The sequence below is a fragment of the Microcebus murinus genome, chromosome 14 (assembly GCF_040939455.1).
Source record: "Microcebus murinus isolate Inina chromosome 14, M.murinus_Inina_mat1.0, whole genome shotgun sequence".
NCBI classification, from domain to species: domain Eukaryota; kingdom Metazoa; phylum Chordata; class Mammalia; order Primates; family Cheirogaleidae; genus Microcebus; species Microcebus murinus.
In genome coordinates this window covers 50,972,485-50,986,609 of record NC_134117.1, presented here as the reverse complement: position 1 = coordinate 50,986,609, position 14,125 = coordinate 50,972,485, and the positions used below count along the sequence as shown (strand labels likewise).

Below are 14,125 nucleotides of genomic sequence, written 5' to 3'. Positions count from 1 at the left end.
AGCACAGCGCGGAACCCTGCGTCTCCACCTGGGGGTTGGCTGCCATGATGGTGTAGTTGCCATCGTCATCACTGGTGGTGGATTTGATGTGCAGAGAACATGTCCCGTCTCCTTCTCGCCTCATTTTGCAGTGCTCATTTCTCTTAGAAATCTGCTTCCCATCTTTGAACCAGTAAACCTGAGATGAAAGATGACCAAGGAGAAAATACACTGTTGCATGTCCATTATCTTTAGAGGATAATGATCTAGGGAGTAAGTAGGGTGAGGTGAGGGCCAATTGCCATCTCTACAATAAGTGACCCACCCCTTACAAAGCACTTGGAAAAAAAATTATAAAACATATTCAAAATGATGGTATAATATGCCCCTCTACTTCTACCTATACAGTAGTTAAGCAAAAAAAAAAAAAAAAATCCAATATAATTTAGGACTAAGGGCTTTTGACTACTATTTGCACTTCATAATTAGTTCAAAAGCCACCCTCAGGATCAGATGTGTCTTAAGCAAAATAATGAAAAGCAGGAGCCTAGATCTTTTCCCATTACCCTATTTACAAGCTCAAGTTTCCTGGAGTTGCAGATCTCAGCACCTAGACTAGCTCACCTTGCTTGAAAGCATAGTATGGTTTGTTGTACTAAGTGGAATGAGGATACGATTAACTTGCTAAATTTCTCATCTAGCCAAAATTTAAATATATATATTTTCATGTTTAGCTTTACATGCATCAAGGAGATCTCTCAGAGACAGAGAAGATAAAGTACTGGTTGCAGCTGCTGTCCTCTGCTTTTCCTGGTTACCTAACCATAATGGTAACACCCTGCTAATGTTTATGAAAGTAGAGCGGAGAGCAATCCCCTGCAACAGCCTCACCAGGTGTAAATCCTTCTCTCTGCTGACTGCCAAAAAATTTGGTGACTCATAAGATTTTTCAGCAGCCAGTGATAATGATATGACATTTTTGGCATTTACCAACCTAATAGTAATGATACAAATATAGCTTACTTTGTGCAACAACAGACACCCTGTGGATATTCAATAGATATTAAATAGAAAAGTAACAATTTGGTGAATCTGATGACTAAGAGAGTCAATAGCCCAAATATACTATCATGACTAAGACATTTATTTTAAACTTTTATTAAAATTTTAACTTACTCATAAGTCTGATTTCTTTTTGGCTGGTCTTTTTTTAGTCAAATTATCTGGGCTTTGCTAATTTTCTTTTTTTCTAATTTTTTTTTTTTTTTTTTTTAATAGAGATGGGGTCTCACTCTCAGGCTGGTCTCGAACTCCTGAGCTCAAGCAATCCTCCTACGTTGGCCTCCCAGAGTGCTAGGATTATAGGCAGGAGCCACCAGGCCTGGCCAAGGCTTTTCTAATTTTCTAGTATTGGTTTTCATTCTCTTTGTAGATACTCCACTAGAGTCTGATAAGACTTTCTTACTAAGAGGGACGTGTATAGCAATGAACATCTACATCAGAAAAAAAAAGACTCTAAATAAACAATCTAATGATGTATCTCAAGGAACTAGAAAAGTGAGAACAAACCAAACCCCAAATTAGTACGAAAGAAATAATAAAGATCAGAGCAGAAATAAATGAAATTGAAATTTTAAAAATTCAAAAAATCAACAAAAAGTCAAAAAGTTTTTTGAAAGGGTAAACAAAATTGATACATTTTTTTGCTAGACTAACTTAAAAAAAGAGAGAGAAGACCCAAATAAAAATCAGAGATGAAAAAGGAAACATTACAACTGATACTTCAGAAATACAAAGGATCATTAGACTATTATGAACAGGTATACTCCAAGAGGTTGGAAAACCTAGAAAAAATGTATAAATTCGTGGACACATACAACCTCCCAAGATTGAACCATGAAGAAACACAAAACCTGAACAGACCAATAACGAGTGACAAGATTGAAGCAGTAATAAAAAGTCTCCTAACAAAGAAAAGCCCAGGACCTGATGGATTCACTGCTGAATTTTACCAAACACTTAAAAAAGAACTAATACCAATTCTAGTCAAAGTATTCCAAAAAATTAAAGAGGAGGGAATACTCCCAAGCTCATTATATAAGGCCAGCATTACCCTGATACCCAAACCAAAGACACAACAAAAAAAGAAAACTACAGGTCAATACCCCTGATGAACATAGGTGAAAAAAATCCTCAACAAAATATTAACACTAGCAAACAGAATTCAACAACACTTAAAAAGATAATTCACCGTGATCAGGTAAGATTTGTCCCAACTATGAAAAGATGGTTCAACATATGCAAATCAATAAACGTGATACATCACATCAACAGAATCAAGGACAAAAACCATATGATCATTTTAATAAATGCTGAATAAGCGTTCCATAAATTTCAACACCTCTTCATGATAAAAACCTTCAACAAATTGGATGTAGAAGGAACATACCTCAACACAATAAAGACCCAGTATGACAAACCAACAGCTAAAATCATAGTGAACAGAGAAAAATTGAAAGCCTTTAGACTAAGATCAAGAACAAGACAAGGATACCCACTTTTATTCAACTAGTACTGGAAGTCCTAGCCAGAGTAATTATGCAAGAGAAAGAAATAAAGGGCATCCAAATAGAAAGGAAGAAGTCTATTATCTTTGTTTGCAGATGACATGATCTTATATTTAGAAAAACCCAAAGACTCCATAAAAAATCCTTAGAACTGATAAATGAATTTAGTAAAGTTGCAGGATACAGAATCAACATAAAAAAATCAGTAGCATTTGTATACACTAACAGCAATCAAGAAAGAAATCAAGAAAGCAATCACATTTACAATAACTACAAAAATGCAAAATACCTAGGAATAAATTTAACCAAAGATGTACAGATTTCTACTACTAAAACTATAAAACACTGATGAAAGAAAGGGAAGAGGACATATTAAAAAAATGGAAAGATATCCCATGCTCAAGAATTCAAAGAGTTAATATTGTTAAAATGTCTATAATATCCAAAGTGATCTATAAATCCAATCCAATACCTATCAAAATACCAATGACATTCTTCACAGATATAGAGAAAACAATCCTAAAATTCGTATAGAACCACAAAAGATCATGAACAGCTAAAGAAATCCTCAGCAAAAAGAACAAAGCTTGGAGTCATCACACTACCTGATTTCAGATTATACTACAAAAATACAGTAACCAAAATAGCATGGTACTGGCATAAAACAAACACATAGGCCAATGGAACAAAATAGAGAATCCAGAAATAAATCCATGCACTTATACCCAACTCATTTTCAACAAAGTCACCAAGAACATACATTGAGGAAAGGACAGTCTGTTTAATACATGGTGCTGGCAAAACTAGATATCCACATGCAGAAGAATGCAACTAGATACCTATCTTTCACTATACGCAAAAATCAACTCAAAATGGATTAAAAACTTAAGTGCAAGACTTGAAACTATGAGCCTATTAAAAGAAAACATTGGGGAAATGCTATAGGAATTGGCTTGGATATTTTTTTGGTAAGACCTTAAAAGCACAGGCAACAAAAGCAAAAATAGGCAAATGGCATTACATCAGATGAAAAAGTTTCTGCACAACAAAGGAAACATTAACAAAGTAGGCTGGGTGTGGTGGCTCACACCTGTAATCCTAGCACTCTGGGAGGCCAAGGTAGGAGGATCACTTAAGGTCAGGAGTTCAAAACCAGCCTGAGCAAGAGTGAGACCCCATCTCTACTAAAAATAGAAAGAAATTAATTGGCCAACTAAAAATATATAGAAAAAATTAGCCGGGCATGGTGGCGCATGCCTGTAGTCCCAGCTACTTGGGAAGCTGAGGCAGTAGGATTGCTTGAACCCAGGAGTTTGAGGTTGTTGTGAGCTAGGCTGACACCACAGCACTCTAGCCCAGGCAACAGAGTGAGACTCTGTCTCAAAAAAAAAATAAAAACAAAAAAACAAAGTAAAGAGACAACCTATAGAATGGGAGAAAATATTCACAAACTATCCTTCCAACAAGGAATTAATAACCAGAAGCTATAAGGAACTCAAATAACACAACAGCATAAAGGAAATAATCTGTTAAAAAATGGACATGAATAGACCTGAATAGACATTTCTCAAAAGCAGACATACAAATGGCCAACAAGTATATAAAAAAATGCTCAACATCACTAATCATCAGGGAAATGCAAATCAAAAACCACAATGAAATATCATCTCATTCCAGATAGAATGGCTGTTATCAAAATGACAAAAAAATAACAAATGCTGGTGAGGATGTAGAGAAAGGGGAATGCTAATACTCTGTTGGTACTCTCATGTTTATTGCAGCACTGTTCACAACAGCCAAGATATGGAATCAACCTAAGTGTCCATCAACATAGGAATGGATAAAGAAAATGTGGTACACATACAAATGGAATAGTATTAAGCCATAAAAAGAATGAAATCCTGTCATATGCAGCAGCAGGGAGGGAACTGGAGATCATTATGTTAAGTGAAATAAGCCCAGCACATAAAGGCAAACACCACATGTTCTCACTAATATGTAGGAGCTAAAAAAATTGATCTCATGGAGGTAGCGAGTAGAATGGTGGTTGCCAGAGGCTGGGAAAAGTAGGAAAGAGAAGGAGATGAAGAGATATGGTTGATGGGTACAAACATACAGTTAGATAGAAGGAATAAGTTCTAGTATTTGGTAGCACAGTAGGGAGATTATACAATAAAATTTTACAATAAAATTGTACAATAAAATTTTACAATAAAATTGTACAATAAAAATTTATTGTATATTTCAAAATAGCTAGAAGAGAAATTGTAATGTTCCCAACACAAAGAAAAGGTAAATGTTTGAGGTGATGGATATTCCAATCGCCCTGCTTTAATCATCACACATTGTATGCATGGATCAAAATATCACATATACCCCAAGAATATATGTAATTATAAAATAAAAATAAAAATACAATAAAAATACAAAAAAAAAAAAAGAAAGAAAAGTGTAAAACAAAAGACTTTCTTGAAGACACTGTCTATAGTTTCATGGCCAATTGTCTGGTCGTCATCCCCTACCTTTGGAACAGGTATCCCAACAATTTTGCAGGTGAATGTGACTGGAGAGCCTTCTGTGACCCGGAAGTGCTTGAGTCTTTTGTCAAAGATGGGAGCAATACACTTGCCCGTGGGGATCTCGTCATGTTGGATTTCATCATCTGATTCATCAACAGGAGTTCGTTCCAAGCGAAACTCTATTTCATTCATCAGCCTCTGCTCAAAGCTTGAAATTTTGTACTCCTGTCAAAGTGACAAACATGCTTCAGTTTCAACTTCTATGTGGTGAGGAAGAACATGTCTATCAGTGTAATTGAGGATGCGACTTTTTAAGATTCAGATGTTAGATATACACCATGGAATTCCAATAAACCAGGCATGTTTTATTTCTAGTTTCTCACCGTGGAGCACTAAAGGAAATTTCTTTCTATAGTGTCTCTAATACCAAATTGCCTTAGTGAGTCCTGATTCCTGACCTTGAACCTGGAGCCCCAGTAGAATACTGTAGGGAATGGAGTGAAGATGACATATAATTTCCATAACTATTAGTAGTGTTCTTTTCAACATGTAGAACTGCCTATAGAGTTATTTTGGCGAAGCTTTCTGAACTGCATTCTGGCACATGCCTGCATCACAACTTCCTGTCTCACCTGGACATTCTCATCTGTGTACCTGAGGAAAACCTGTCTTGAATAAGTCTCCCTTAATTCCACATGTGCCTTCACTGCATCCTTCTGCTCGCCTCACAACAAACCAACGCAATGTGTTAGGACAGAGGACGTGCTGTGGTTCCCGTCATGCACACATGGGCCATATACAAGACAAAGCCAATGTGGGGTCAACTTAGGTTCCTCTAGGGTTGGGAAAGGAAGGAATCAGGGACAGAAGTTAGTGAAGTGGTGGAGCAGGGAGCCAAAAAGAGAGAAGCTGTCCATAATTTCCTTCCTGGCTTTAGGTTTGCCATTTGCAGTAGCCCATGGGGTGTGGGGTCTTATTTTTGAATAAGGATCAGACTGTTGTTTACTATAAGGACAAGAAGTTATGTCTTACTGGATCAAGACTATTATTTTATTTATTTATCTGAGACAGAGTCTCACTCTGTTGCCCGGGATAGAGTGCCCTGGCATCAGCCTAGTTCATAGCAACCTCAAACTCCTGGGCTCAGGCGATCCTTTTGCCTCAGCCTCCTGAGTAGCTGGGACTACAGGCATGTGCCACCGTGCCCAGCTAATTTTTTCTCTATATATATTTTTTTAGTTGGCCAATTAATTTCTATTTTTAGTAGAGACGGAGGTCTCACTCTTGCTCAGAGCTGGTTTCGACCTCCTGACCTTGAGTGATCCTCCTGCCTTGGCCTCCCAGAGTGCTAGGATTACAGGCGTGAGCTACCATGTCAGGCGGAGATTATTATTTTGCAACAAAGTAACCATGCAACTTGATAGGAACTAAAAGTGACCCAAAAGGTTATGAGATTGCCTTGCATTTGACATTGCCAGGAGCAGGAGAAAAATTAGCCCCGTTGGATAAATTTAAAGGAATAATGGGGGATAATGATAAAATTGCTTTTTAAGAGATACTTGTTTAATGTATCAACTATGTAATATAATGTATAAATTGCAGATGAGCAACAAAATAAGAATACATAGATCAAGGAGTTGGTGTGAAAGATTCATTAAATATTTGGGAAGTCCAGCCACAGGAACAAAGAAACTATGCAACTGTATGGCAGGGGTATGTAGCATGTTGCTAAAACACAGAAAGTTTACATCTGAGATGTAAACAAAGATGCACACCTTCCCCAAAGCAGTAATTGATGTTTTTTGTAGTGCTTTGCAACTAAGAGATAGTTTATCTTCAAAATAACTATTCTTACTACACATAAATCAAAGTTGCCACTTTAAGATATGAATGACATGGCTCAGATTTCATACGGAAATTTGCAAACACAAGCAATATGTTTCAGTTAAATTTAAACTTTCTGTACTGTTTTGCACAAAGGTTTCACTACCGATCCACTACCAGTGGATGTGCATTTTAAATTTCCAATACTGAATTTATGCTATGTTCTCCATTTCCCCTTGCCTCATCTCCTTTGTGAGTAAAAACAGAAGTTTGTGTGTCAGTTGCTTGTAGTTGACATCTGCACTCAAAGGAAAGAATATATTTTTTTCTGTAAATCTGGCCTGTTTAGTAATCAGATCAATGATAAATGACCCATCCTTTCCAGGCTCATAAATTGCATAGATTTACAGTTGCTCTATGGAAGAAAATAAAAAGCTAAAAATATTTGTTTCAGAAGAATATGCCACTTGAAAATAGAACCATTTGTGTTTTCCTTTAAAGATAATCCTTTTAAGGTTGATAATTTGACAACTTGAAACATTTGATTTCTGGGACACATCTACAGAAAGTTTCTTTAAATTGGAAGAGTTTCTTCAAACTGGTAGAGAGGGTTTCCCTTTTGTTGAGAACCACAGTGTAATGACACATCTCAATCAGAAATGGCATTGCCAAGGCAGGGACCATGATCCAACACTCACTGCCTGAGTTCACCGCTGGCTTCCTCTACCCTGGATGCTAACTTTGGGCTTCAGGGGCCAATAATCAAATAGGATCAAACCAGCTGGAAAACCTGCTCAAAGTATTCCCAACCTTTTCTGGATATGATGTCCACTAAAAGAAAGTATTGTGTATTAGCGAAAATGTTCTCGCTTTTGTTCTAGGGACAGCAAAATTCTGGAGACAGAAGATAAAATATTCCTAGATAAATCTGAAGATTAACATACTTTTTACTATTTGTCTAAAGATCACTCATTGCCTTCAATGGAAATAACCAGTTTTCATAGCCTACTCCTTGTCCCTGCTGCTAAATTCTTGGTAAGTACCTACTATGTGCTAAATACTCTTATAGGCACTGAGACCGCAACATTCTTTAAAACATAGACTCTACCTTCAAGGAGTTTGTATAAAAATACTTTTAATCCAAATTTTGTACTTAAGAATAAACAATTACTAAAAGATGCACAGATTTACTTTATACTTAAAAGTTCAGTTAACAGGCCGGGCGCGGAGGCTCACGCCTGTAATCCTAGCTCTCTGGGAGGCCAAGACGGGCGGATTGCTCAAGGTCAGGAGTTCAAAACCAGCCTGAGCAAGAGCGAGACCTCATCTCTACTATAAATAGAAATATATATAGAAAAAATTAGCCGGGCATGGTGGCACATGCCTGTAGTCCCAGCTACTCGGGAGGCTGAGGCAGGAGGATCGCTTGAGCCCAGGAGTTTGAGGTTGCTGTGAGCTAGGCTGATGCCACAGCACTCACTCTAGCCTGGGCAACAAGTGAGACTCTGTCTCAAAAAAAAAAAAAAAGTTCAGTTAACATTTGCTTAGTTTCAGCATGTTTTAAAAAGTTTTCGTCATTTTAATCAGCTTATTTAAATGGATAGATATCATACTGGGTAGTACCCATAATTAGCTATGATCAGAATCTGTATAGTCAAGTGAGATATTTTCCATAGATATGTAACAAATCCAAACTTTTCTACTTGGTTAAAAGTTTCATTATCCTATCTGCAACTAATGTAAATGCCATAATTGTATGTTAATTCAGCAAATGTTCACTGAGTACCTACTTTGTGCCAGTCGTAACAGGGACACAGCAGTGAGCAAGACATCCCCCAATCCCAGCCCCCAGGAAGCTCATGGCTGGTGCATTCTGGGTGGACCCATGGCAGAGGACAAAGGGACACTTCACTATCCCAGCAGTCAGGGTCCTGCAATGCTCAAGGTGGGCAGCGTAAAGCCAGTGACCTTACAATCTGCAATGTAAGGCTACCGTGGAATTCTTATTAGAAAAGAGTGGATGGCATAACCATTTGCTCACAAAAGAGGATTGTCATAAAGAATTCATGGTAAGAGATAAAAGAGGTAAGATTTAAATAGAGGAAATGACTGAGCAGCTTAGAGAAGGAGATTAGGTGAACAAAAGGCAGAACAAAAATTAGGTACTTATTTTTTTCCCTCTGTCATACAGGGCAGTATCTGGGTGCTGCAGAGAGTTTTAAAGAAGCATTAATAAAAAAGCAAGGGGGTGAGTGAACAGAATAAAGAGATGGAAGGTTTCCAGAAAAATGAGGTCAAGGAGGAAAGTTAGAATAAGATATTAGATTGGGGGGCATGAAGATTGGAAATTAACAATCAACATAGCTGCCAACAAATATTTACTGGGTGCAGAACATCATGCTAAGTCATGTGTGAATTAAAATGATTCATCACGAAGGCTCCATTACATTTTACAATCCTGGGTTCCTTTGGCCTTTCAGATTCACCCCATTAACCTAAACCATTTAGGTTTTTGTTGATGTCCCATCAAGATCTACCAGTGATGAATGGCACCCTTTGAAATAAGAAATGATGCAGCCTACAATCGAGACACCAAGAAACCTCTCTCTAGGCTTATCCCCAGCCCAAAGACACTTCATTGTCAGTTTAGAAAGCTAAACATTTTAATAAATATGAGCATCTGAAAGGATGACACCTTTGTATTTTACATAGTTCTAAGAATCAACAAATGTTAATTGCTAATTAATATATAAAACATGTTAGAGGGTAAACGCTGAAATACTACAACAGAGAAATACAAAGTGGTAGATATGTCACAGAAAACTCATTTTCTAAAACATAATTTATAATTTTGAGTTCTGGGGAGGAAATATTTTCCTAATCAGTAATACTCATCATTAGAGGACTTCTGATTTATTTTCGTGCTCAACACAATGTGGTAATGCTAGACCATACAAATGTTCTAGGACAGTTTATTCTTCACTCACTTAGGACTAAAACAGGGCAAGAGAATTCACCTTTCTGGGCCTGAATGTTTTCAAAGCAAAATAAAGTGGAAACAAATGCATACTCTTCAGAGGAAATCATTTGCTCCCCCTCCCACATGTGTAGGCTGATTTGGAAATGAGAAAACAGATTATCTCCATTCCTGTGTCTCCAGACTGCAGGTATAGACAACCACCAATACACAGTGCTTCTATCTGATTGTTCTCCAATTGCCTAGTGTTCTCACACTTTTCTGAGCTAACTTTCTTCTTAACCTCACCAACGTGGGCCACATACATTTTAGATAGTTCATCGTGACATTTTGACTATCATTTCCCAAGACAGTAACAGACAAAACAATATTGTAGGCTGGGCGCCGTGGCTCACGCCTGTAATCCTAGCTCTCTGGGAGGCCGAGGCAGGTGGATTGCTCAAGGTCAGGAGTTCAAAACCAGCCTGAGCAAGAGCGAGACCCCGTCTCTACTATAAATAGAAAGAAATTAATTGGCCAACTGATATATATATAAAAATTAGCCGGGCATGGTGGCGCATGCCTGTAGTCCCAGCTACTCGGGAGGCTGAGGCAGAAGGATTGCTCGAGCCCAGGAGTTTGAGGTTGCTGTGAGCTAGGCTGACGCCACGGCACTCACTCTAGCCAGGGCAACAAAGCGAGACTCTGTCTCAAAAAAAAAAAAAAAAACAAAACAATATTGTAATATTATTTCCCAAAACTCCTTCAGAGTCAACACTGCCAACCAAATGTAAGCATTCCATCTCAGCTCCTTAGTTTCCTGAATTTCATTATGCAGCATGGATTTTGTTATCCATGGCATAAAATGAAGTCTAAGACCAATTCTATAATTAACCAACTACAATGATTCTTAGAATAATAATTCTCAGAAGATTGACACACGTCACAGAGGTTCAGGTGGAGAGGACTGAGATGCTTTTAGAGACTTTCCTTGTTCCTGCTATTAGTATGGAAGTAAATTCATGGAGGTTTAAGACAAGGGAGTTCTATTGGGTTTATGGCACTTAACTCAGGGAAAGTTTGTTTACTCGTACTCACATCTCAGGTAATTAGGAGAAGAACCCTTCTTTCCCCTAGACTTGGGCAATGGATTAGCCTGGATCTACCTACAGAATAACTATAAAAGTAAAATCCAACAGTTCATATGCTGAGCTGGTATCACTTTTAGAGGGTTCTAATTGCTCCCTCTCAGTTGTAAACGACATTGGCCAAATACAGCTCTGATTTCAATGACAATTAGAAGCATTAACAACCACAATGTGATGACAGAATTATAGGAAAGCAAGTCTGCATTAGACAGAGCAACCTTTATGGGGCTTGAAGGTAATTGTCATAAAACAGAAAAAGGCGGCAGAGTTTCAGGGAAAATGTGCAAGTGTCCTGGAGACCACAGCTCTAGATACCCGTGCCTCAGTTTCTCTATCTAGAAGATAGAAGAGAATAGTGGCCTTGGTATTTGACTCCCAGAAATATATGTGATTTGGTGAAATAATATATGAAAAGTATACTCAGTTATAGCGATATTTAGTATATTCTGCTTCTGTTTAATAATTTAAAATCAATTTTTAAAAGACTTTAAACAGCACATTTTCAAAAGAGCTCACTCAGTAAAAGTTTCCCAATATATAACATAATTGCATAATATTGAATATCCATGGCTCTACTGGAAGTAAGAGGTAGGAACTGTAAGGAAAACAGCATATGGGCAGGGAAATCTAGAGCTTTGTTTCTAGGGGTCATCTGGGTCACAAATTCCATAATATTTGGCATATTGTTTTGACTGAAATTTTGTTATATGTCAAAATAGATTTTAATCAGTTCCCATCTTGGGGAATAACCAGAGTTAGATCATTAATATGAAAAGCTACATTAAATAATAACCACTTGGTTATCAAAAGTAAAAATAAGTGGTTCAAACAAGAAAATAATCTATCTTTCTTTTGTTTGAATGATGCTTTCATGTGGCTTTTCTCTTTTTCTTTCAGTGTAAATACTTACTAGAAAGCAAGGAGTCATACAGGTTGAACCACAGGATGTTGCCTAATGGCTATTTCACATGATTCAACCTAATAGGATTGAGAGGAACTGGTGACCAGACTTCCAGGCACATTAGGTTGAAGGGCAGGCTAGAACCACAAAGTTCCTTAAAGTCTAGAATCATCGCAAGGCTCAGATATCAAAGTATCTCAAGGACATGGTGTTAAACTCAGCTCAGGATTGCTGGTATGGACAATAGACTAGTCTCTCTCCTTAAATATATTCTATTCTTGGTAAACACATGTAAACAAGTAAACTGAGTTAACTATTGGGGTAATCAGGAATTGCAGATCTACATGGATGAGTTTCCTACATGACCCTTGGGTAGTCTGCGCTCTACCATCTAAGGGGCAGCATCAACCTCACTGAGGTCATATGAGCTGAGGATTCAAGGGCTGAATTAAGCAAAATTATATTCCTTTCAATAAAATTGCAATAAATCACCTGAATCCAACAATCTTACCTGCTGGTTTGATCTGACATCACTGAAATTCATTTTTTTCCCCAAGTCTAGAATCACTGCATTCTTAGTTTCACGAATGTAATCATCGTTCACTGGTTGAGGAGACTTTGTACTTTTCTTCATTAATCCCTGGGGTGGCCTGTAAAATAAATTCACACCTGACACACCTATGAAAAGCACTACAAAGTGTACAAAGGCCTAGAATCAGAGTGATTGAAATGACAGCCAGATACCAGTTGTCATTAGACACTTACGGAATTGAGCACTATACAGAGAATCTGTGTTTCTAGAGATCTTTTTAAATTATTAATATTTAATATTATTTAATTATTAAAAATCATTCCAAGTAATCACACTGTTTATCCTAAGATGTTGAATATCCCTTTTGTGTCTAAGAGACAGGATTATCTGGGAAGCCACTCAGAGAGTCCTGTCCCAGATCAAGCTGCCCTGCATGGACGTCTCCTCTTAACTGGCATCTCTTAGGCTGAGAACCCACAAGGACACTTACACAGACGGTGCGCTTCTGGGCAGCCCCATGGCATTGGTGGGCGGGATGGTAGGGAGAGAAGGCAGAACGGAGCTGAGGAAAGCCACCGGGTTCTGAATCCGGCTGGTGGGAGAGACAGGAGTTGGGGACACACAGTGGGGCTGAAACTGGTTTCCGCTGGGGATGGAAAATGCGAGCGGTGGTTGCGCTGGCTCTGTTGGGCCTGGTGGGGGTGGCTCGTTTTGGATGGAAACCCCTCCTGGAGATTTGGTTTTCACGGAGGGGTGAGAAAGTAGGAGGCTTTCTTTGCTCACTGTCCTCTGAATGGTTTGAGGAGTGCTGCTCAGGGTGAACACCGGCGGCGAGCTGGAAGGGGACGCGGTTGCTGCAGGGGTGTTTGAGGAAGGGAAGAAATGCTTCGGCCGGGCCAAGCTGAATGTCTGCGATGAAGGGGCCTTCACTTGCTTGCTGGACATGGTCACCACCGGGGGCGCAGTGGAGTTCAAAACACTCATGTTGAAGGGAAACTCCTTAGGAGATGAAGGAGATGAGTTTTGCAACTGCTGTTGTTCCAGGAGGACTTGGTTGTGAAGCTGTTGTAACTGGGTGGAATCGCTGCACACAAAACAGGAGTGGAGAGAGAGAAGGAAATGTGTTATCGTAGGCCTCAGCCTTCAGAAATATACAGTTAATAATTTGATGCTGATTAAGAACACACAACCCGGCCAGGCGTGGTGGCTCACGCCTGTAATCCTAGCACTCTGGGAGGCCGAGGTGGGCAGATTGCTCGAGGTCAGGAGTTCGAAACCAGCCTGAGCAAGAGTGAGACCCCGTCTCTACTATAAATAGAAAGAAATTAATTGGCCAACTAATATACATATAGAAAAAATTAGCCGGGCATGGTGGTGCATGCCTGTAGTCCCAGCTACTTGGGAGGCTGAGGCAGCAGGATTGCTTGAGCCCAGGAGTTGGAGGTTGCTGTGAGATAGGCTGACACCACGGCACTCACTCTAGCCTGGGCAACAAAGTGAGACTCTGTCTCAAAAAAAAAAAAAAAAAAAAATCACAATCAGAATGGGAAGAAATCAGCTCATCAATCACCAGTGACTTGTCTGTCCTTCCTTCTTCCTAAGGGCATCATTCCCATTGCATTCTTTTTGTTGTGACCCTGGAGTTGTGCAACATAGATTCTTTTTTATTTATTTATTTATTTTTGAGACAGAATCTCAC

General features: G+C 38.7%; 1 protein-coding gene across 4 annotated transcripts in view; it reads right to left on the bottom strand.

The window, feature by feature from the left end:
- Positions 1-14,125, bottom strand: part of MYPN (myopalladin) — an 87,811-nt gene that overhangs the window by 15,226 nt on the left and 58,460 nt on the right. For all 4 annotated transcript variants that reach the window (XM_012762694.3, XM_076010032.1, XM_012762693.3 and 1 more), the window contains 4 exons: positions 12,917-13,510; positions 12,406-12,544; positions 5,069-5,290; positions 29-178 (listed from right to left, as the gene is read on the bottom strand). In XM_012762694.3, coding sequence (XP_012618148.1) covers positions 29-178; positions 5,069-5,290; positions 12,406-12,544; positions 12,917-13,510 — 1,105 coding nt within the window. The remainder of the gene's footprint in view (positions 1-28; positions 179-5,068; positions 5,291-12,405; positions 12,545-12,916; positions 13,511-14,125) is intronic.